Consider the following 25,638-nt stretch of genomic DNA (forward strand, 5'->3'; position numbering starts at 1 on the left):
CAAACTTGTGATCACACTTCATTGGAATTCATTATTAAGTGCCTATTAAGGAAATTAACCTTTCACACTTGGCTGATTAATTGGCAGAAAAACTTGTTAATGGATGGTGTGCTTAATGGATAATATTCTCAGTTTGTTTTTTGTTTTTTTATTTAATTAATTTTTTGTGTGTAAAAATACTGTGTTATTGTTTTTAAAAAAGTGATGCTCGTTGTTAATATTAATATTTAATATAATACTCAATATTAATAGTTATATTTATTAATATTAATGCAATTTATATTTAAATGATATTATTTAAATAACATTATAATTAATATTATTAATTATTGCTAATGTAGTTAGTGTTGTAGCTTATTTTGGTGTGAGTTATAAATATATATTTATGTTATTTATATTATATTTATTTTATTTCAATAATATTATAAACAATATTATTGTTCTTATGTGTATTATATTTTTTATTATTTTATAATTATTTGTTATTATTATTGTAAAATATTTAATGTATTGTTGTTTAAAAATTATGTATTTAATAATAATTAATCATTATTAAATATTGTTAATGTTGTCATTGTTGTAGTTTATATTTTTAGTTATTGTTGTAGTTTAAAATATTATTAAAACTATATTTTATTTAAATAATATTGTTTAATGTGTATTTTTATTATTTAATTATTATCATTTTTTTATTATAATAAAATGTTTAATGCATTGTTGTTGTTTAAAAAATAGTGATGCATTTAATAATTGATTATTGTACTTTATAATTTTATGCAAATGATTAATAATTATATTATTTTATTATTATATTTATTTTATTTAAATACTATATTAATTATTCGTATGTGTATTATTATTATTATTATTATTATTATTATTATTATTATTTTATTTTATTAGAAAATATTTAATTTGTTTATAAAAGTTCTTGTTGTTATTAATATTTAATATAATAATCAATATTAATAATTGTATTTATATTAATGTAATTTATATTTAAATTATATTTACATTACATTATAATCAATATTAAATATTAGGGATGTAACGGTATCAAAACTTCACGGTACGGTAATACCTCGGTATGAATGTCACGGTACGGTATTTATTGAATCATTTACAGGAAAAACAAAACTAATGAAGAGACTCGAAAAAAGTGCCAGAAGTGTTTATTAAACAGTTTACATGAACACTGAACATATCAATGGCATACAAATTAGCCATCTATCTGTAATCTTTGAAACAGGAACTTCAATTTTTCAATTTTAATAACAAAAAATTATTAAACCATGTAACCACGTTACTTTTTTTTCACAGTACTTTAGCCTACTTTGTGTAGTAACGAAAACATTCATTTCAGTGGAAAAATAAGTCCAAAACTCTGTTTTAACATTTTGAACAATAGGGCTCCACAATCTTTTGCTTTTTTTTTTTTTTTTTTTAGAAATTCTTGTGTGTTTTTATTTTTCTGATAATCAAATGAAAGAATAGACATTTATTTTTAATCAAATGAAAAATAAACCCTTTTAATTTTTGGCAAACAAACAGGTTTACTGTTAAAATCAATACATGGAAGAAAAATTATATTCAGTTTAAAACGTTTAAATAATAATTGTAGTATTTTTGTTCTACAATTAAGTGGTTAATCTTGTTGTAATATTTATTTTTTATCATATATATTGTTTTATGTAAATTATTTAAATAGGAATATATACACACCTACATTATACTGTACAAAAGTAATACAAGACTAATATTGTTCTGTTACATGTTAAACCGTACTTTTATTTTGACAGGTTGCCATGAAGTTTCTGTGTGTATACCGTAGTATGATATGATGCTAGTTTTCTCAAATGAAACGGTAAAAGTGACACTCACAGCAGCTTTGGAGACTGAGTTATCTGTTCATGTGAGATACAAAGGCCAAAAATTAGCGGGAGCATCACGCGTGCTTCAGTATGAGTGTTGTAAAAAAAAAAAAAAAAAAAAAAAAACGTGTCTTCTCCATTTATACAGACAGAGGCAAACGGAACATGCAGTATTCATATTAAAACGGTCTTTCTCCATTTCAGTTTTCACAGACACTAGTCCATATCGCGATTTGAATTAAGTGAAAGACCAACTTTTGATTTATTAATCCAATAATCGACAAATTCCGTGGCATTTCGCGCTATAACGTTAGTTAATTCGGTTTTTATGAATGGAGTCCGTGATCCAGTCCGTGTTTTCGCGGAGGAGACATTGTAAACGCATGACAGTGTAGAGACAGAAATGACATGCCTTCGTGTAAATAAGATAAATAACATAAGGCAATTTAGTTTGTTTAATAAAAGAACAATGTATAGACCTGTTCTATAGGAAAGATAACCTTAAATGACTTCTATTGTGATCTGGCGCTATATCGAAAATAAAATGAACTTGACGTTCAAGGGGGGCGGGCAACAGACCGCAAAGGATGACGGCCACACATGGGCTGATGGGAATTGTAGTTCCCGCTACCTCCCGTTCGCTCCATTCGCCTGAGCAAACTTTTCTTAGAAGAACTATGGTTTTATCGAGTCATGCGACCACGGTAGTATCGAAAAAATTTGCTATTGCGGTACGACGGTATTTACAATACCGTTACATCCCTATTAAATATTGTTAATGTAGTTATGATTGTAGTTTTTTATAAATTTGATGCAAATTTTTATTTTTATATTTGTATTAATATTATATTAATTTTATTTAGATAATATTATAATTATTATTATTGTTAATGTGTATTGTTTTTATTATTATTATTATTTAATAATTATTTTATTATTATTGTATTGATGCTTCTTTTATTAATTATTAATTTTTTATTAATTTATTTTATTTAGATAATATTATAATTAATATTATTATTGTTCATGCGTATTATCATTTTTATTATTATTATTTTATAATTATTTATTTTACTACTACTGCTACTATTATTATTATTGTATTGATGCTTCTTTTATTAATTATTATTTAAAAATGTTTATTATTGATATCAATATTATTATTATTCATTGATGTTATTATTAATAAAACCTTGGTGTCTCTTTTATCATATTGCTGTTGTCAGCACTTTTATAAAAGCAGTAAGCCTCTTGAGGCGGTGTGTCAAAGTGGGTTTCTAGGCCCTTTTGACTTTGTTTCCAGTCAGTGGACACACAGACTTGAGTGACTTTTGTTTAATTTTCTCACAGCTGTGTGAAACGAACCAAACTCATTAGAGAACAGTCCAGATGTGTTGATCATTGACTGCAGCTGGTTAAGGGTCAGTAGATTTTTCCAGATCAAGGTGAAAGTGAAACAGGTGAATACTGGCTTTGTGCAGCCTGTGATAAAGCACAGAGACTGTGTGTGTGTGTGTGTGTGTGTGTGTGTGTGTGTGTGTGTGTGTGTGTGTGTGTGTGTGTGTGTGTGTGTGTGTGTGTGTGTGTGTGTGTGTGTGTGAGAGAATGAGTCACAGCTAAGACCTTCTTCTCTAAACCTGCTGCAGTGTCACACCATGGAATTCCAGGCATCTGTGGAATGTTGTGAGGCACACACACACACACACACACACACACACATATATGCAAGTACACAAACACACACCAATGCATTACAAGTGCACTTTGTCGGTGCACATGCATGTCATACATGTTGTTATTAGCTAGATATAAACATGTTGAGAGTTTAACCAACTTTTATTAAAGATTCTCTTCAAACTGTTGTTTCTCCATGACAGCAGTGCCAGTTTTGAGCTGGTTTGCATCGTTTTGTTGGTGGTTGTAGATTCATATTAGCACATGCGAGCATCAGCAGAAAAAAGCAGAAGGAAACCAAACCAGACTGAGTGGAATATGAAATAAGAGACGATTGTTGTTGTCGTTTAGCTGACTTTTAGGGCTGCCACTAATGGCTATTATTATATTGATTCATTTATCGATTAATTTAAACAACTGATTTCACACACACAAAAAACATGTTTTTAATGTAAAAAAAAAAAAAATCATGTTTTAGTCTGTTTTTAATCGAATCAATTTATTGGACATGCTTTTGATTATTTAAATTTAATGGAATCATTAAAATGGAATCTAGAAAAGTAATGGAAAAGAATTAGGTTAAAATAAAACAGTATAACTTAATTAGTCAGGCATTTTGATTAAAAATAGAGTTTAAAACAGTATAGAAAAATTAAAAAGGAAAAAAAACTGAATTTGGAAATAAAACAGATTTCATAGGGCCCTATAATATTTTTTTTGAATTATTTTTCACAAAAAAATCTACAATGTTTTATTTTTAATAAAATAAATTTATTGGACATGCTTTTGATTATTAAAATTTAATGGAATCATTAAAATGGAATCGAGAAAAATAATGGAAAAGAAATTGGTTAAAATAAAACATTAAAACTCAATTAATTAGACAGGCTTTTTAATTAAAAATAGAGTTTAAAACAGTATAGAAAAATTACAAAGGAAAAGCTGAATTTGGAAATAAAATGGATTTCATTTTTTGTGGTAATAAACATAGATGTAAGTAAACAGCAGCCTTTCAGATTTTTAAAAACTGAATTGTCTGTTAGAATTGACGAATCGCGACAGCCCTAAAGACGTTTTTAAACTTTTAAACACGTTTATAATAGTTTTTTTGCTCAGAAATGTCAGGCCCGGTTTGACTGTGTCTTAAAAGCTAGTGTGCTGCCGACCTAGACAGATGCTCAGAAATGCTGTGACCTTGCTAAACTGTAGGTGTTGTGTGCTAAAATATTATTGAGCGGGCAAATTTACCCTGAAGAAAACAATGAAATGATTATCGACAGGGGAGAAAATGGATAGATGTGTATGTGCGTTTGATTCGTGGTTAGCGTGACCCGGCTTATATGTGTTTTCTGAGAGACTACTGTATAGTACAGAAACGAGCGCAGTTGTATTGTGGGAATTGTTGAGCACATCTGGCGTGAAGTTTGGGGTAAACGTTTTGGACCACACCACCAGAACAAGCAGGTAATTAATATAAAAACCTGCTTTAAATGATAACTAGCAATGTTTATGATATTAAGCTATATTAAGCTTTATATTAATAATAAAATAGAATAATTTATTATAAATTCCCTAAATGGACTTTTATTTATTTTTAATTTTTTCTGTCAAATCAAATAGATATGATGGAAAACTTTGTATAACTGCTATATTTTTTTACAGATATACTCAATAGAAATACTTTTTTCATTAGTTGCTTATATGCTTGCTCTTATTTACTTTTTCTAAGTTTCTGTTTCTGGCAATAAATATAGTCAAGAAAGTTGCAGTGCTAAATTACAAATAAATAGAAACTATGAAACTGATCTCTTTTGAAAAGTTAGGGTACACCTTTTTAGTTTTAATGTTGCTTAGAATGTTAATGTTTGCTTGGAATTTAGTTTTTAAGTTGAACAGTGCTATTTTATAGTTGATGTACTATTATATTTTTTATTAATATTTTGATTTGATTTTAGTTTTATTTTTCATGTTCATTGTAATTTTAGTTAAAGTTTTAGTTTTTTTAATATAGTTTTAGATTTTTATTTATTTTACATTTTTTAATCTTAAAAATTCACAAACTTAACTGTTATCTGAAATAAAACGCATTTATTATATTTAAGCCAGTGTTATGAGTTGATTTTGGTTTTATTTTTCGTGTTCATTGTAATTTTAAAGTTTTAGTTATTTAGTTTTTTTTATGTAGTTTAATTTTTTTTTTTTTTTTAGTTAGTTAAATTCTTCCAGTGAAACTAAATAAAAATGAGAAATGCTTTGTAAAACAATCTTAAAAATTCACAAGTTAACTGTTAACTGAAATAAAATGCATTAATTATATTTTAGTCATTGTTATGATTTGATTTTGGTTTAATTTTTCATGTTCATTGTAATTTTAGTTAAAGTTTTAGCATTTTTTTTAAATATAGTTTTAGATTTTTATTTATTTATTTAAATTTTTTTAATCTTAAAAATTCACAAACTTAACTGTTATCTGAAATAAAATGCATTTATTATATTTAAGCCAGTGTTATGATTTGATTTTGGTTTTATTTTTCATGTTCATTGTAATTTTAAAGTTTTAGTTATTTAGTTTTTTTTTTATGTAGTTTAAATTTTTTTTTTTTTTTTTTTTTTTTAGTTGTTTAAATTCTTCCAGTGAAACTAAATAAAAATGAGAAATGCTTTGTAAAACAATCTTAAAAATTCACAAAGTTAACTGTTAACTGAAATAAAATGCATTTATTATATTTTAGCCATTGTTATGATTTGATTTGTTTTATTTTTCATGTTCATTGTAATTTTAGTTAAAGTTTTAGTATTTTTTTTAAATATATTTTTAGATTTTTATTTATTTATTTTAAATTTTTTAATCTTATAAATTCACAAACTTAACTGTTATCTGAAATAAAACGCATTTATTATATTTAAGCCAGTGTTATGATTTGATTTTGGTTTTATTTTTCGTGTTCATTGTAATTTTAAAGTTTTAGTTATTTAGTTTTTTTTTATGTAGTTTAATTTTTTTTTTTTTTTTAGTTAGTTAAATTCTTCCAGTGAAACTAAATAAAAATGAGAAATGCTTTGTAAAACAATCTTAAAAATTCACAAAGTTAACTGTTATCTGAAATAAAACGCATTTATTATATTTTAGTCATTGTTATGATTTGATTTTGGTTTCATTTTTCATGTTCATTGTAATTTTAGTTAAAGTTTTAGTATTTTTTTTAAATATAGTTTTTATTAATATTTTTTTTTTTTTTTTTTTACATTTTTTAATCTTAAAAATTCACAAACTTAACTGTTATCTGAAATAAAATGCATTTATTATATTTAAGCCAGTGTTATGATTTGATTTGATTTTTATTTTTCATGTTCATTGTAATTTTAGTTAAAGTTTTAGTATTTTTTTTTATATAGTTTTAGATTTTTATTTATTTATTTTAAATTTTTTAATCTTAAAAATTCACAAACTTAACTGTTATCTGAAATAAAACGCATTTATTATATTTAAGCCAGTGTTATGATTTGATTTTGGTTTTATTTTTCATGTTCATTGTAATTTTAAAGTTTTAGTTATTTAGTTTTTTTTTTTTTATGTAGTTTAAATTTTTTTAATTTTAGTTATTTAAATTCTTCCAGTGAAACTAAATAAAAATGAGAAATGCTTTGTAAAACAATCTTAAAAATTCACAAAGTTAACTGTTATCTGAAATAAAACACATTTATTATATTTAAGCCAGTGTTATGATTTGATTTTGGTTTTATTTTTCATGTTCATTGTAATTTTAGTTAAAGTTTTAGTATTTTTTTTTTATATAGTTTTAGATTTTTATTTATTTATTTAAAATTTTTTAATCTTAAAAATTCACAAACTTAACTGTTATCTGAAATAAAACGCATTTATTATATTTAAGCCAGTGTTATGAGTTGACTTTGGTTTTATTTTTCGTGTTCATTGTAATTTTAAAGTTTTAGTTATTTAGTTTTTTTTTATGTAGTTTAATTTTTTTTTTTTTTTTTTTTAGTTATTTAAATTCTTCCAGTGAAACTAAATAAAAATGAAAAATGCTTTGTAAAACGATCTTAAAAATTCACAAAGTTAACTGTTAACTGAAATCAAATGCATTTATTATATTTCAGCCATTGTTATGATTTGATTTGTTTTATTTTTCATGTTCATTGTAATTTTAGTTAAAGTTTTAGTATTTTTTTTTATATAGTTTTAGATTTTTATTTATTTATTTTAAATGTTTTAATCTTAAAAATTCACAAACTTAACTGTTATCTGAAATAAAACGCATTTATTATATTTAAGCCAGTGTTATGATTTGATTTTGGTTTTATTTTTCGTGTTCATTGTAATTTTAAAGTTTTAGTTATTTAGTTGTTGTTTTTTTAAATGTTGTTTAAATATTTTGAAATTTTTAATTTTAGTTGTTTAAATTCTTCCAGTGAAACTAAATAAAAATGAGAAATGCTTTGTAAAACAATCTTAAAAATTCACAAAGTTAACTGTTAACTGAAATAAAATGCATTTATTATATTTAAGCCAGTGTTATGATTTGATTTTGGTTTCATTTTTCATGTTCTTTGTAATTGTAGTTAACATTTTAGTATTTTTTTTAAATATTTTTATTTTTATTTATTTGTTTTAATTTTAGTTGTTCTATTTCTTCCAGTGCAACTAAATACAAATTAAAAATGTTTTGTAAAAAATTAAAATGCATTTGCAAATTCAGTCTGTTCGTTTTTTTGTTTGTTTGTTTTTTGTTTTTTTACAAGTACAATGACCTTGAAGTTGAATCATATATCTCTCTCTTTTGATTTGTTTTATGAATCTCTAGTTCCTGATTCTCAAGCATGTCATCACTGAAGGGTGAAAGTAAGCGTGGTATTGTAATAAGATCAAATAGTATTAATGTTTGGATTCCTGACACACCCATGATTCAATCTCAACTCATGTGTGCAGAAGATTACGGCATGTGTGTGAGTAGCATACCTGTGTGTGCTGTGTTTGTAGAGCAGTAGATTACACAGGCTTAACTGTGTCAATGGCCTCACACGACCACAGAACAAACATGTTTATTTAACTGTATGAAAGCATAAATCATTTTTGCTGCTTGTAAGAAAAAAAAGAACTAAAACAAAAAATAAATAAAATAAATATTAAAAAAAATATTTATATACACACACAAAGTGTCAGCACGACTTTTAATGTTTTTTAAAGAAGTCTCTTATGCTCATCAAGGCTGTGTTTATTTAATCCAAAATACAGAAAAAATATTGCAAAATGTTATTAATTCTTTTTATTTTAATATACTTTAAAATATAATTTATTTCTGTCATACAAAGCTGAATTTTCATCAGCTGTTACACCAGTCTTAAGTGTCACATGATCCTTTAGAAATCATTCTAATATGCTGATTTATTATTAGAATTGTCAATTGTTGGCTACCAAGAGTTTTTTTAAAACCTGTGATTATTTTTTTTTCAGGATTTTTGATGAACGAGTTAAAAAGAATAGCGCTTGTTTAAAATATAAATCTTTTCTAACAATGTAAATCTATCACCTTTTTATTAATTTAACACATCCTTGGTGAATAAAAGTATTAATTTCTTTCAATTTCTTTCTTTCTGACCACAAACTATTGAAAAGTATTGTATATTGTTAGAAAACCTTTCTATTTTAAATAAATGCTGTTCTTTCAACCTTAAATTTTGCTTTATCACATGAATAAATTACATTTTAAAATATATTCACATAGAAAACAGTTATTTTAAATTAAAATAATATTTTACAATATTATTTTTTCTGTATTTTTGATTAAATAAATGCAGCCTTGATGAGTATAAGAATCGTCTTTTAAAAAACATTTGTATATATATATATATATATAAATATTTATTATTATAAAATAATAATACAAATAAATGGCAAAACACATTACATTATTAAAATAAAACCAAAATATAAAAATGTTCAAAAAAATAATAAAATAAACAACATACAAATAATTAATATTTAAATATGAATTTGTAAATTTTACAATTTTATTTATTTTAAATTGTATTATTATTATTATTATTATTATTATTATTATTATTATTATTACTATTTACTTTTTATTTAATGGTTACCCAGTGAAAACTTTTTTTGAAAAGTTTTATTGCATAATGCTAATCTACTACCAAATACTCTGTTATTTTATTTATTTATTTTTTTTGCATTGCATTGCTTTTTTATGCATTGCATTAAACAACACACACACTGTATTTGCATCAAAATTTGTTTTTTAAAAAAGAAAAAAAGAGGATGTTTCCTCCAAAGTGAAGGTTAGGTCAGATTTGTTCATTTTTGAAAACACATTTATAGTAAACACGCCCACAATGACTGTTAAAGTGAATCATGTTAGTTCTGGCTGACTATATCAAATCAAACCATCCTGTGAAAAGCCACACATTCCCTCACTATCCTTCCTTTGTTCAAACATGATTACTTCCGATGTGATCCGCCACGTTTTATTAGGCTCACGAACCATATAGCACTTCCTGAATGTGATATCTTTAACCAGAGCTTGTGAGGTTAACAAAGCAATAGCTTTTTTTGAATAGCTTGACTTTCAAATACTCAGCTGTTGAAAGTCATGCAGGTAAGGGCTGGTCTTTTCTCAATTGCGGTTATATATTAATGAACTTGCAACAGGTAGATAGCCTGCTGCTGATGTGGTTCTTCTGTTGGTCATGGTGTCTAACTTCAGAGACCTGCTGAAAGCATTAAAGCAAGCAGTGTTTTGTTACTCACTGTAGCTGAACAGGTTCCAGAGGGAACGGCTGCTGAAAGAGAGCGGAGGAGAACTAGTCGTGTCATATTATGTCATAATGTTTCTAGCTTGTGAATGTAGCTAAAGCTGAAAATCTGAGCACAGCAGTTTATTGCTGATTCGCTGCTGCTCCCTGATCCTCTGACGCTCAGATCCTGTGGAATCCAGGTCATATGCAGTTGAAGCTATAAGCCGGGAGAGAATGATTCGTGTCGTACATTCGTATGGTCAGATCACTGTAATGCATGACTGAGTGACTTTTATAAAGCATGAAGCAACAGTAATATGATGTTTAATAAATTAATTGGTTAATTATAGTTGTTTTTATTTATTTTCTTTTTATTGTTTAATTTTTATTTACATTTTTTGTTTTGCATTTTCAATTTAAATTTTTGTTATGTATTATTTTCATTTTATTATTTTAAATAAATGTTGTTATTTTATTGAATTTTTCATTTTATTTTATTTTTACATTTATTATTATTTTTAATATATTTTGTTAGTTTTTTTATGATTTTAAAATGTTTTTCAAGTGATTTTATTTAATTCATCAATTTTATTTTATTATTTTATTTTCTTTGTTTAATGTTTTAAAAATGTTTTTAAATTTTATTAATTAAAATGAATGTTACTATTTTAGTTTTTTTGTTTTGTTTCATTTTATTTTTAGTGAATTTTTAATTTTATTATTATTTTAGTTTTTTTTTTTGTTTTATTGCCACATGGATATTGCTGGGAATTTTTTTTTAGTAATAATGGTAATTAATAATAAATTTTATTTAATTTTCATTTTATTGTTTAATTTCTATTTAATTTTAAAAATTTTATTTATTATTTTTTCATATTTTTTGTATTTGCAATTGCAATAGAACAGTAATTTGATGTTTAATAAATTAATTGGTTATTAATAATGGTTATTTTTAATTAATAATTGTTTATCAATAATGGTTATTAATAATAGTTATTTTATATATTTTTATTTTTATTTTCATATTTTTTACATTAGTTCTTTTAATGTATTTTCATTTTATTATTTTAAATTTATTTTATTTTAGTTTTTTTAATTTGAGAATTTTATTGTATTTTTAATTTTATTATATTTTAGTTTTTTATTTTATTGTATTGCTACATGAATGTTGTTGGGAATTACAGCACAAACTACTGAGTTCACTTTTAGATTTTATATAAAGCATGAAACAACAGTTTTATGATGTTTAATTAATTGGTTATTCATAATGATTATTTTATTAAATTTATTTTGTTTTATTTTATTTTTTACATTATTTTAATTATTTTGTTAGTGTGTGTGTGTGTGTATATATATATATATATATGTATGTATGTATGTGAGTATAGTTGTTTTAAAAATGTTTTTAAGACATTTAAATTTTTTTGTAATTTATAATTTTAATTTTTTTTGTTTTCAAAATGTTTTTTTAATGAATGAATTTTCATTGTATCATTTTAAATATATTGTATTTTATTAATTTTTTCATTTTATTATTTTAATTGAATTTAATTGAAACAACAGAGTTACTTTTATGTTTTCTATGAAGCATGAAACAAAAGTAATATGATGTTTAATAAATAAACTGGCTCTAAATCATGATAAGAATCATAGTAAATACACCATGACCTTTGGGTTGTGTGTCATACACAGCAGTAGTCTGTTTATTATCAGTCCGGCTGTCAGGGTCAGCGGGAGGCGGTTTGGCTCGGTTCAGCTGCTAGTTTGAAGGTCTGGTTCATGATGATGATGTCACCTCACCACAGTAGAGCAGCAGACTGAATGACCTCATCAAAGTGTTCAGTCGACTGCATGCTTGAGTGCAGAAGGGAAGTTCAGCTCACGAGTGCCTGCCGCCGCTGTCATACACCTAATATTCACACCCACTTCCTGTCTGAAAGCCCCTCTCTTCCCTCACTGGAACATTCTGTACTCCTTATTGTGGTGTCTTACCAATAGAGGACGCCACACAGGATTTGACAGCTACGTATGACTCAGCTCTGTGATTTATGAGATTAATAACTGCCTGTTTTATTTTATTTTATTGTATTTTAGTTTAGTTTTGTTGCATTAAATTATTTTTTATTTTATTTTGAAAATGTATTGTATTTGTATGTTTTTATATTACTTTGTTAGTTTATTTTTTTATATATTTATTACACACTTTTTTTTTTCATTTTTATAGTAGTATTAGTAATGCACTTAATTGTATTCATTTTATTAATATGATTTTTAACCATTATTAATAACCATTTAATTAATTAAACATCATTATTCATATTATTTTCATTCATTTTATTGTTTAATTTTCATTTTATTATTTAATTTTTATTTTATTTTTAATTTCATTATTAATATATTTTTTTAATGTTTTAAAATGTTTTTATTGTATTATTTTCTTTTCTATGTAAAATTTAATTATTATTTAAAATATGGTCTTGTTATTTAGTTTAAATTTTATTATTATTATTATTATATTATAATTATTAACTTTTTATTTAATGGTTACCCACTGAAAACATCTGGCGTGCCCAAGTTTTATTGCATAATGCAAATCTACGACCAAATGCTCTGTTATTTTACTTTTTGCTTTTTGCATTGCATTGCATTGCTTTTTTATGCATTGTATTTTATTTTTGTAATGTATTGCATTTTTATTTTTAATGCATTTTTTTTATTATTTTTATTTATTTATTTTTATTGCATTGCTGTTTTTAATTTTATTGCATTACATTTTTATAGGGTTGGGAAAATCGATTCTGATTCTGGAATCGGATACTTGTTATAAAATTTAAATTTCGATTCCTCGTTTCGATTCCTGGGTGCATTTTTCCATCTAGTGATCTGCCAGGACCTTACGTGGTAATGTAAACATCAGTCGATAAGATGGATCGCGGTAAGCGTTTAGAAGTGTGTCTACGCTTTGTAAAAACCCAAGACAAATCTATCGCTGCACGCAAACTTCATCTTAGAGATCTGCAAGGGACAGATTTTAGTCCTGCGCCCGCCCGCTCCAGAAGGAATATATGTTATTTCGTCCCGCAAAAGCCCACATAAAAGTAACTTCTATCTAAGACAGGTATCTACTTCATCTCTTGGCTGCATGAAACAAACCCTACCAGTAATGTAAAGGCAAAGATGACCAGAGTAATAGTAATGAACTCGCGCAAACTTAAGTAACATTAAGTAGACAAACTTAATGTTTGACTTTTGTGTTTGTTGTTGTTTTTTTACTAAATTGGAATCGAAAAGAATCGGAATCGATAAGTGGAATCAGAATCGGAATTGAAATCGAAATCGAATTTGATAAAATTCAAACGATACCCAACCCTACATTTTTATTGTATTGCATTTTTAATTTTTTAATTTTTAAAAAAAAATTGTATTGCTTTTTTGGCTACATTCACATGATCTGATACTTAAATGCATTACATTTTAATTTTTATTTTTCAGTACATTGCAGTTTTTTTTAATGCATTGCAGTTTTTTATTTTTAAATGCATTGCATTTTTTATTTTTAAATGCATTGCATTTTTTATTGCATTGCATTTTATTTTATTTTTTATTTTTTGCACTGCATTTTTATTTAAACTTTTTTAAATGCATTGCATTTTATTTTTTATTTTATTGCATTAAATATTTTTATTGCATTGCATTTTATTTGTTCTTTTTATTTTATTGCGTTGCATTTTATTTTTTATTTTATTGCATTAAATATTTTTATTGCATTGCATTTTATTTGTTCTTTTTATTTTATCGCATTGCATTTTATTTTTTTATTTTCTTAATTGCATTGCATTTTTTATTTATTTTTTTTCTCCATAGCGTTTACTTTTATTGCTTTTTTTGGGCTACATTTACGTGACCTGATTCTTATTGTTTTTTCTTTTTCTATGCTTATTTAATAACACAAGTTGTGCAGCATCTCTTTTCACAGAAAAAAATAACAGTGTACTTTTAAGTTTTAATAAGAAAGAAGTGGTTTTCAGCTTAGCCTGTTGAACTAATGCTTCAGGATAGCTCTGTTTAATCGGGAATCTGTGTGTGTGTGTGTCTGTGTGTGTCCCACAGCTGTAATCCTGCTGCATTGCACTGCTGCCACATTTTTAATCTCTGTGATTTAGGAAAACACAGACGCAAATTCTTAAGATTACACAACACAGGAAGACACAAATTATGATTATCAGCAGAGAGACGCCGCAAATGAATCACAGGCTTTGAAAAAAGGGAGTTAAAGAAGGAAATGAGCACATTTGGGATGGTTTCACCCTGAAGACAGTCTTGTAAATTTTTTTTTTAATCGGCTGCTTTGATTTCTACTGATAATGGGCATATTGAATGATCAAACAAGTATCTGATGAAATAATGCAATATTTTATAGTTGATGTCAAGAGATTGCATCATAGCATATGACATCATCATCATCATAGAAAATGTTTCCTGCACACATTTGTTTTTGCTGCGGTGCATATTATAGTACATAGATTAAAATAAATAGAAAACATAAATATGAGCACAGGTAGTACTTAGTGTTATTGTGATTATTAAAACTAAATGTTTTTTTTTCTTGTTGTCCTTCTGTTGCAGAAAGAGTCATGGCAGATCTAAGCTTGACCGACGCTCTGACCGACAGCGTTCTTCAGCCTGACATGGAGGACAAGGTGGAGAGGGATTTTGTGGCTAAGCTGGAATCCGAAACCTTCGATGATCAGGTCGGAGAGACCGTTGACAAGTCGAACTACGTCCCACTGCTGGACAATGACGGGAAGGGTGAGTCTGATCTGTTGACATTAACAGGTTACCCAGTGAAAACATTAGGCGTGCCCAAGTTTCATTGCATAATGCTAATCTACTACCAAACAGTCTTTATTTTATTGCATTGCATTGCATTTATTTAACATTGCATTTTTATTTTTTTAATGCATTGCATTTTTATTTGAATTTTTTTAATGTATTGCAATTTTTATTTTATGTTATTGCATTATTTATTTTATTGCATTGCGTTTTTATTTTTTAATTCATTGCATTTTAATTAAATTATTTTTTAATGTATTGTATTGCAATTTTTTATTGCATTTTTATTGCATTGCTTTTTGTATTTTTTAATACATTGCATTTTTTTATGCATTGCATTGCAATTTTACTTTTTAATGCATTGCCATTTTATATTTTTATTTTATTACATTTTTCTAATGCATTGCATTTTAATTTATATATTTTTTAATGCATTGCATTATTTTTTATGCATTGCATTGCAATTTTACTTTTAATGCATTGCCATTTTATATTTTTTATTTTATTGCATTATTTTATTTTATTCCATTTTTCTAATGCGTTGCATTTTAATTTATATATTTTTAATGCATTGCATTGCAATTTTATTTTTTTATTTTATTTTATTGCATTGCATTTTTATTTTTTAATGCAATGCATTGCATTTTTCTATTGCATTGCATTTATTTTTTTATTTAGTGCATTGCATTTTTATTTTTAATGCATTGGATTTAAAATGCATTGTAAACTTTTTTTATTTTTTATTGCATTGCATTTATTTGTTTATTTTATTGCATTTTTTTAATGCATTGCATTGTTTTGTTTTTCCCATAACATTTTTTATTGCATTTTTTAAATACTTACTGCTTTTTGTGCAGTGTCTTTCTTCACAGATTGTTAGTCGTTTTCCTCAAGTTGAAGTATGTTTGTAAACTGGTCTCTCCTGTTTCAGTAACCTGTGATGTTCATTGAATGTGTGCAATCTGTGTGCAATAAGCACTTCCTCTGGTTCATATTGGCCTGTGTGAATCTTTTGTGGGCTTCTGTCTGATTGATTTCCAGGAGTTTGTTTGCATTGAGCAAACTGTGTCAGGAATCTGTTGTCTGCTTTTGAGGATTTTCCCATTCAGACACTTCTAATTGTTAAGTGTGTGTGTGTGTGTGTGTGTGTGTGTGTGTGTGTGAGCAGATCCGGGTACAGTAGTCAAGAACGGACAGCAGGGAGTCCAAGGGGCTCAAAACCCTGGTAAGAGACGCCTCAGATTTTGTCGTCGCCCCAGTTTAGTTTTGGGTGTCGCTCCATTATTTGATTCAATCTTTGGTTTGCTTGTTTTCTTTCATGCCCATTTTCAGTTCACGTCATTTGTTTTGGTTGGACGAGAAGCCACTCGTCTCAGTGGGCGTAGAGGAGACTAAAACCTTCATTTACAGAGGTTTTAGTTTACTTTGTAATTGCATGTTTATCCTGTTAGCAGTGCATTGAATAGCATCCTTTTACTGTTCTCCTCAGTCTTGATATCTGGCATCCTCTGTCACATGACGGTCTGTCTGTGGGATTTGACTTTGCAAAACGTTTTGTTGTCATTATTGGTTCCCATTTGTTGATACACACACAAGTTAAAGCTGTGATCATGCATAGACACTCAGATGGAGCTGAGATTGTAAAATGGGTCCAGTATGTTCATTTATGTACATTAATGTATCGATTTACCTAAAGATTTCTTGAGACGTGCACTGATTTTCATCAGTCTGAATGAATCTAGTCCATTATATCCAGTACTTTTCTCGCTTGTTGACAAATCTTTGAAAAACTAGTCTGATTCATAGCTTTATATGGTTAATACTTTCATTTTTAACAGATTTTAAAGACAGTTTTATTTTGATATAACTGACATACTATTGTAGTTTTTATAATATGTAAAAAATAAAAAGGAACTGGTTCTCAATATTCCTCCCTAATTGCAACATGTCTGCCTGTTTTTAAGACAAAATTGGGTAAAATGTGCATTTTTCTAATAACATGATACTCAAAACACATAAAAACATGTGGCATTCAAAAACTGGGTAAAATACTGGGTTATTATAATTAAGTCTAAAACTAAAATTTGAAATGAAATAAGAAATTTATATTTATATTATAAAATAAATTTATATTCAATATTTTATTGCATTGCGTTGCTTTTTTATTTTTAATGCATTGCATCACAATTTTACTTTTTTATTTTATTGCATTTATTTATTGTATTTTATTTTATTTTTATGTTTTTTTAAATGAAAAATTAAGTTTTACTCATTTTGGTTTATGCTTCTATCATTTTAATTAATTAATTTTTTTAATGTATGCTTTTTATTGTAGGTATTTTATTTTAGTGTATCAAATTGAACTGAATTTAAATGAAAAAAAATCTGTAAAAATATTTAATTATAAATGTATTAGTTATAAGTCTAAAACTAAAACTTGAAATGAAATAAATGAATACAAATAATGCAATATTTTATTGCATTGCTTTTTTATGTTTAATGCATTGCATTGCAATTTTACTTTTTTATTTTATTGCATTTTTCTATTTTTTAAATGAAAAATTACGTTTTATTAATTTTGGTTTAAGCTTCTGTCATTTTCATTTATTTATTTATTTTTAAATATGTATACTTTTTATTGTAGGTATTTTAGTGCATCAAATCGAACTGAATTACATTTTTAAAAATCTGGAAAAAAAAAACAATACATTTATTAATAAATGTATTGTTATAGTTAAGTCTAAAACTTAAAATTAAATAAAAATAAAAATAAATTCACACAAAATATTATGTAATTTTTTTTTTTTCAAGCAATGGTTTTAGTCTTAGCTTCTATTACTTATAATAACCCAGCTTTAAAGTCTTTAATCAAATTGAGGTGTTTACATAAAGTCTTTCCACTCTGATTAGTAATTAATTGCATGTTTTAGCTGTTTGCTATTTGATTAACCCCTGTCATATACTATCCATTACTTTACATTTCTTTGCCATGACAGTGCATGCCATCTCCCATGTCTTGACTTCATCCCAAAGCGTCAGTGCTTTTTGCTCTTGTAGGTTTGGCATGTGTCTTAATTGCCATTCTCACACGCTCCTACGACAGTAATAATTTACTCTCCACTTTCAGCACACAAGAGCAAAATGCTTCAGACAGGGCGAGTCAGATTGTCATTGCATGCTGACGCAAAAAGATGCTTCATCTGGACACTTAAGTCACTGCAGCTCACAAAATGACCCTCGGTTTATAATATGAAAGAAAAGACAGAAAAAAGCATGCATTAAATTTATAAGACATCTAATGCATAAAGAAAATATGAAAATGCACAAATGTTCTTGAAAGCAATGCATGATGCAATTGATGACAGTCCTTAAGATGGCGCTGTTGTGCTGGAATGATCTCCTGCATGAGCTCTGGATTTCCAAACATTCATCATGATTATGGAAAGTTTCTCTTTGCTGTTCTTGCAGGAAGTAAGTAGGGCAGAGAATATAGATCTGTGAGCTGCAGCCGACGCAGATGTCCAGGGAATAGAGCCATTTTTAAACACGCCTTTATTTATTTATTTGCATATCCGGGGGCGGGGCTGTGCATGCAGCATGCCACGAGGCTGATGTGAGAGATTGATTGACAGGTGTGAAGTACTAACCAGCGCTGTTGTTCTCTTCCCGTCTGCTGTTTGTTTCTGCCCTGCGTCCATGTCTGTTTCCTCCCTGTCTCGCTTCAGACGACTAGATGTTCTGCTCGTGGCTGCGGCTGCGTCTCGATGTGTCTTCTCCTCCTCTCGCTTATGCTGCTGAAACCTTCTGGAAAACCTGTTCCTGACACCTCCTTCAAAAGCCTCAGCGTTACACCCTGCTTAAGGACATGAGATGGACAAAACACTGATTCCAAACCCTAGTCAGCTGCTGTCTACATAGGCTGCTGCCTACTAAGGGGCCTTTCACACAGGACATGTTCACTAGGTTTGGGTGCCGTTTTACTTTTAGCAATTTCAGTTCTGCATACATAATCCAGTCAAATCCTTATCAAATCTTGGTTCAGATTAAAATATAACCATTATTGCAACTTGTCAGGCTATTTATTTTTTCTTTACACAAAAATTGGGTAAAAAATCTGGGTAAAATATGCATTTTTCTAATTATGTGATACTCAAAACACGAAAACACACAGGACACAAAAACTGGATAAAATATGCATTTTTATGAAAAACTGATACTCTGAAACTCAGAATGCAAAACCGGTATTAAAAATACTGCACAAAATTTGCATTTTTTTTTTACTAGCAATATGATACTCAAAAAAACAAACACAAGGGGCACAAAAAATGGGTCAAATGTGTAAAATCAGCATTTTTTATTTATGCATTTTATTTTTTATTTTGTAAATATTTTACTAAAAATAGCCTATATTTTATTTTTGGCCCATTTAGGCTATAATTGCTTCTGCCAACTCAATATTTGACCAAATAACATTCATTTAACATTTAAGTAAATTAATTTACATTTAAGTAGCATTCAAGTAAATACTTAAGAAATTGAATCTTATTTATTCCAAAAAAGTACAAAAATGATTTAATCAAGAGCAGTGATTGATTTTCCAAATAGGAACCGGTTTTCGATACCCAACACTTGTCAGGCTATTTTTTTACACAAAAATTGGGTAAAATATGCATTTTTCTAATTATATGATAATCAAAACACAAAAACACACAGGACAAAAATTGGATAAAATATGCATTTTTATGAAAAACTGATATTCAGAATGCAAAACATTGGCTTTCAAAAACTATTAAAAATACTGTGCAAAATTTGCGACTTATTTTTAACACAAAAATCAGGCAAAATATTGGGGGGAAAATGTGCATATTTAAAAAGAAAAACAATACTCAAAACACAAAACATGGGACACAATTTTTTTAAAATATTGTGTAAAATATGCATTTTTTTTCTAATAATAATACTCAAAACAAACATACAGGATACAAAACTTGGGTAAAATGTTGTATAAAATATATATATTTTTATTTATTATTTTGTAAAATATTTACAAAACTTAGCTTTCATTTTATTTTTGGCACATTTTGGCTATAACCTCTACTGCCAGCTCAATATTTAACCAAATAGCATTCATTTAACATCCAAGTAAATTAATAAATTCTTAACATTCAAGTAGCATTCAAAAACTGTTAAAAATTAAAAATATTGTGGTAAATATGCATTTATTCCAATAATGATACTCAAAAAACAAACAGACAAGACATAAAAATTTAGTAAAATATTGTGTAAAATAATCATTTAATATCAACAGCATTTTTTGCTATTTTGTAAAATATTTGCAAAAATTTGCCTACTTTTATTTTTGGCACATTTGGGCTATAATACATTACTGCCAATTCAATATTTAATCAAATAGCATTTATTTAACATACAAATAGCATTCAAATAAATACTGAAGAAATTTAATAATTAAAACAAACAGCCTGGGCTTCACTGTATGAATAAATCAACTTTATTCATATTACAGGTACAAAAGTTATTCAATCAAGAGCATTGAGTGATTTATTTATTTATTTTTTAATAGTAACCGGTTCTCGTTATCAACCCTAATTTTGACTTGTCAGGCTATTTTTAACACACAAATTGGGTAAAACATTGGGAAAAATATGCATTTTTCTAAAAATAAAACGGATACTGAAAACACAAAACATGTATTAAAAGTATTGTGTTAAATATGCATTTTTCTGATAATATGATACTCAAAACACAAACACATGGGACACAAAAACTATGTAAAAAATATGCTTTTTTTTTCTAATAATGGTACCCCAAAACAAACATACAGGACACAAAAATTGGGTTAAATCGGCATTTTTATTTATGCATTTAATTTTTTAATGCAAAATATTAACAAAAATTTGCCTACTTTTTATTTTGCATATTTAGGCTATAATCACCAGTGCCAACTCAATATTTAACCAAATTTAACATTCAAGTAAATTCACAATATTGGGTAAAATATGCATTTTGAAAAAAAAAAAAGTGATACTCAAACACACAAGACAAAAAAAAAACAGTAAATTTTAATTATTGGGTTTTTATTAATGTTTTCAATGCATTCTGGGATCCTATCCACGATGCTGCTTACAATTCATCCTCAATGTTGTATCTTAAAAGGCAGCACAATCGTGTCGCCTACCTATTCATACCAGCCTTTGTTTTCCGTAGCACACTATGATGCCTTACGATGCTGACTATGTAGACGGCTCACTAGGGTTTGGAACACTGGTTGTCAGACACACTCTGGCCTCTCATTTAAAGACATTTTCCTCTTCCTCTTCGGCAAAGTCATCTCAGCCACACAGTACAGCGGCATCAGTGCAACCGCGGGACGCTCCAAACGCACGCCACCAGAGAAAATCCCTCTGTAGGCTCAAGGGAAACAGGATCTTTTAGGGGAACAGTAGCTCAGAGTGAGAGTTGATATATGTGGTGATGACAGACAGGTCACACACGCCTCGAGATCCACACACACACACACACACACACACACACACACACAAGATCTGTTTACTGTCTTACTGTCAGGCCTTTCTTCTTTCTCATGCACATTTCACCAATTAAATCACAAATAAACCCCATTGTATAATTGTGCATAATTCATCAAAAAACATTTTTTTCCAAAAAAAAATAAAATATATGTTACATTGTCATTCAGTGTAACACAATATTTATGCAAACGTTTGAATAACATGCTTATTCTGACTTGTGCATATTAAAATGTATAAAAGAATAAGGGAGCATATTACATTTTATTGAGTTTTAAATTTAATTTAAATTGAGTATTAATAATTCTTACTGACAAATTGACTGGCAAATTTAAAAAAAATGCATTTTTGCATTGCATAATGCATTTTTCATCTGAACTATTTGTTTAGTCATTGTTCTAGGCTGCTATAGTTTCAGTTTAAGGTTTAGTTTAAGTCAGTTAATGTTAGTTAATGTGATAAATGTTACGGCAATAATATCAAATGGAGAATAGACCTCCCACAATCCCCAACTCATATTCAGCTCTTTCCTGGGTTGTTATAGGTATCTAAAACTAAAACTGTACAAAAATATTTTTGTTACTGGAATAAAATAGTAATAATTATTAACAGTGAATAGTAAATAATAATAATATTAATTTTAATGTGTTTTAATTAATATTTTATTTCAGCAAATGTTTATTTAATTTGAAGACTAACAAAGAAAATATTTTTAATATATTTTTTATTATTATTACTGTTTTTTGGATGTGTGTCAAAGACGAAAAAAGGGTTTAAGCATAAAAACAATAATTGTAATACTGCTTTAAAATTGCTGTTTTTCCAAAAAAAAAAATGTAATTTTTTCGTATTAATTGAATTGCATTTTTGTTTTTATTTTTCTGAGCAAAAAATAAATATCATACATTTTTTCCCTAATTTACAGAAGACGCCCACTAAAATGTCATTCAGTGTAACAATCTTGTCAGACGTATTTACAACACAATTCAATTTATGACATATTTAAAAGATGAATTACTTTCACCCCAAATCTGCATTTTTTTTTATTTGCCAGTCAATTTGTCAGTAAGAATTATTAATACTAATTTAAAACTCAATAAAATGTAATATGCTCCCTTGGCATATCTTTTATATATTTTAATATGCACAAGTCAGAATAAGCATGTTATTCAAACGTTTACATAAATATTGTGTTACACTGAATGACAATGTAACATTATTTCAACCAAATCTTGACATTTTATTCTCCACAAACGTATTTGAAACCTTAAAAGTAGACACTTTACTTACATTTAATGTGCTTTCTATGGACACAAAATCGTTTTTGTATATTTCTTTTGATGTGGACATCTTGACGTCTTTGACGCATGTACTAAAATAACTCAAATTATAATGGAAAAAATGGCAAAAAACACAAGAAATTACTAAAAATGGATATCCTTCTTTACCCCAAAATGCATCACATTATAGAAGTAAAATAGTTTGTGAATGCAGTTTCATGTTGGCTTTAAGTCTATTCTTGTCTAAATATCCTCAATAGTGTCTTTATTACTAGTGATACTCACTTGTGAACATGCACCTTTAGTAATATGTGACCCTGGACCACAAAACCAGTCATAAGGTTAAATTTGACAAAACTGAGATTTATACATCATATGAAAGCTCAATAAATAAGCTTTCTATTGATGTATGGTTTGTTAGGATAGGACAATATTTGGCTGAGATACATCTATTTGAAATCAGAAATCTGAGGATGCAAAAATATCAAAAATACTGAGAAAATCACCTTTAAAGTTGTCCAAATTAGGTTCTTAACAATGCATATTACAAATCAAAAATTACATTTTGATATGTTTACAGTAGGAATTTTACAAAAAATCTTCATGGAACATGAACTTTACTTAATTTCTTAATGATTTTTGGCATAAAAGAAAAATCAAAAATTTTGACCCATGCAATGTATTTTTGGCTATTGCTACAAATATACCCCAGCGACTTAAGACTGGTTTTGTGGTCCAGGGTCACATATGTCATATCAGTTCTGATGCACACAGCTTTGTTTATCATCATACAGCAGTCGCCCAAAGAGACCTGTTGTGTTTTTTTTCATTGCTGCATTTGATTACATAGAAACATGCATCTTGCGTCACAAACATACACATATGTACACTTTTCTCTGTCCTCTTGTCTGGCCATGTTAAAGCTCACTACTTTGAGACCTCAGCTGCTAAAGTTCATCATCAGACACACAAACACTCACACTGGCATTCTGTCGCAGTCTCAGCAGCATTTATATAAGCGCTTGTAGCAGTCTGTCTGTCTAAGGCCAGAAACGCAGATGCAATCATTGAGCCAGTGCACAAGCATGCGTGGGTTACAAAGATGATATTAGTATGTATAGAGCAGGTAGTATGATATAATAGCCAAATATTTTCAATAAAATTAGATATTAAGTTTACACAATATTTGCTTAAAATTGAGTACACATTTTGTGCCGTTAAAGCCATTTGTTGTAGGTAGGTCGTTTTTGGTAGAAGTATCCGTGTTCATTTCAAGTCTGATGCCGTTTCCTTTACGCAGCTCTCTTTTTTTCAGCTGTTTGTTTTTAACAAGTGCATGTGTTTTTAATTGATTGATTCGACTGTTTTTCTTGTCGTCTACATGGTTTTAATGAACTTACACAAACTTGCACTAAACACTGTCTTACGTGGTCTTTTATTAAGGGACTGAAAATTAACATGTTTTTTTCATGCATTATGTTCGTAGGGTATTTCTATGCAGCTGGAACATGCAAATAGTTTGGTGCTGCAAATGGCACAGAGATAGATTGATTGAAATCACATTTTTACAACACTAATGATACCAAACCATAAATAAATATAATAACGATAAAAGAAAACTCATATGTGGTGGGAAAAATGCTAAATTAAATAAATAATTAAGATGCAAAAAAAAGTGTTTATTTATTTTTGAACGATAAAAGAAAACAAGTAGATGGTGGGGAAAATACAAAATGCAATAAATAAATAAAATGCAAAAATGTATTTATTTTTTGTATTTTATTTTTCCCATGTGCCCTTTGTCTTCTATTTTATATAAAATATTATCACATTTCATCAAAAATCACATTTTTGCACCACTAGTGATACCAAACCATAAATAAATACATAAAAGAACAATAAAAGAAAACAGTTAGATGGTGGGAAAAAATAAACAAATGCAAAAAGAATCTTTATTTATTCATGTATTTGTTATTTATTTATTTATTTTTGTTTGTATGTGCTTTTTTCCCCATCTGCCTTTGTCTTTATTTTATATAAAAATATTAATATTTTCAATTGATTGAAATTGCATTTTTGCAACACTAGTGATACCAAAACATACATAAATAAATAAAAGAAAACAGGTAAGATGGTGATTGATTAAAATTAACCCTGAGTTTTATGATAGAACTGTTTGATCAGAAACCAAGAGAGGCTTCAAACACACTGCTGTTTCTTCTTTTTCCACTGACACACATGCTGGCTGCTGTAGTATTTATTACTTCTGATGTACATGTAGATTTTTCTAGTGTCCACACAATTAATAAAGTTTTTATGGACTGGATCTGACTGTCTAAACTGTTTCAGTCTGTCTCTATACTTGGAAAACTGGTTATTCGTTACAGCATTGATTTTGACTTTCGGAGACTTTTTGGAGAAACTATTAAATGACTGCGTATTAAAGGGATAGTTCACCTAAAAATAGAAGAATGTTAATGTTAATAATGTTAATTTTGGTGTGAACTCTCATTTTAAGTTGACTCACCGCTGTACTTACATAAATGGGCTTTACTTTTGATTAGTTTTACTCCCGGTCATTACGATGGCGTGACTCGACGGGCTCCAGTGAGAAGCGTGTGTTTGGGCGTGGTCTATGCGGCAGTGGCTCCTGCGGGAGCTCTATAT

The 25,638-nt window shown here is 27.5% G+C and overlaps 1 protein-coding gene across 1 annotated transcript in view; it reads left to right on the top strand.

The window, feature by feature from the left end:
- Positions 1 to 25,638, top strand: part of LOC141300371 (uncharacterized) — a 96,960-nt gene that overhangs the window by 13,422 nt on the left and 57,900 nt on the right. Inside the window, exons 2-3 of the mRNA XM_073830645.1 lie at positions 14,940 to 15,122; positions 16,315 to 16,371. Of these exons, the coding sequence (XP_073686746.1) occupies positions 14,948 to 15,122; positions 16,315 to 16,371 (232 nt within the window). The 5' untranslated portion in view covers positions 14,940 to 14,947. The remainder of the gene's footprint in view (positions 1 to 14,939; positions 15,123 to 16,314; positions 16,372 to 25,638) is intronic.

Source organism: Garra rufa, chromosome 24 (genome assembly GCF_049309525.1).
Source record: "Garra rufa chromosome 24, GarRuf1.0, whole genome shotgun sequence".
NCBI lineage: Eukaryota > Metazoa > Chordata > Actinopteri > Cypriniformes > Cyprinidae > Garra > Garra rufa.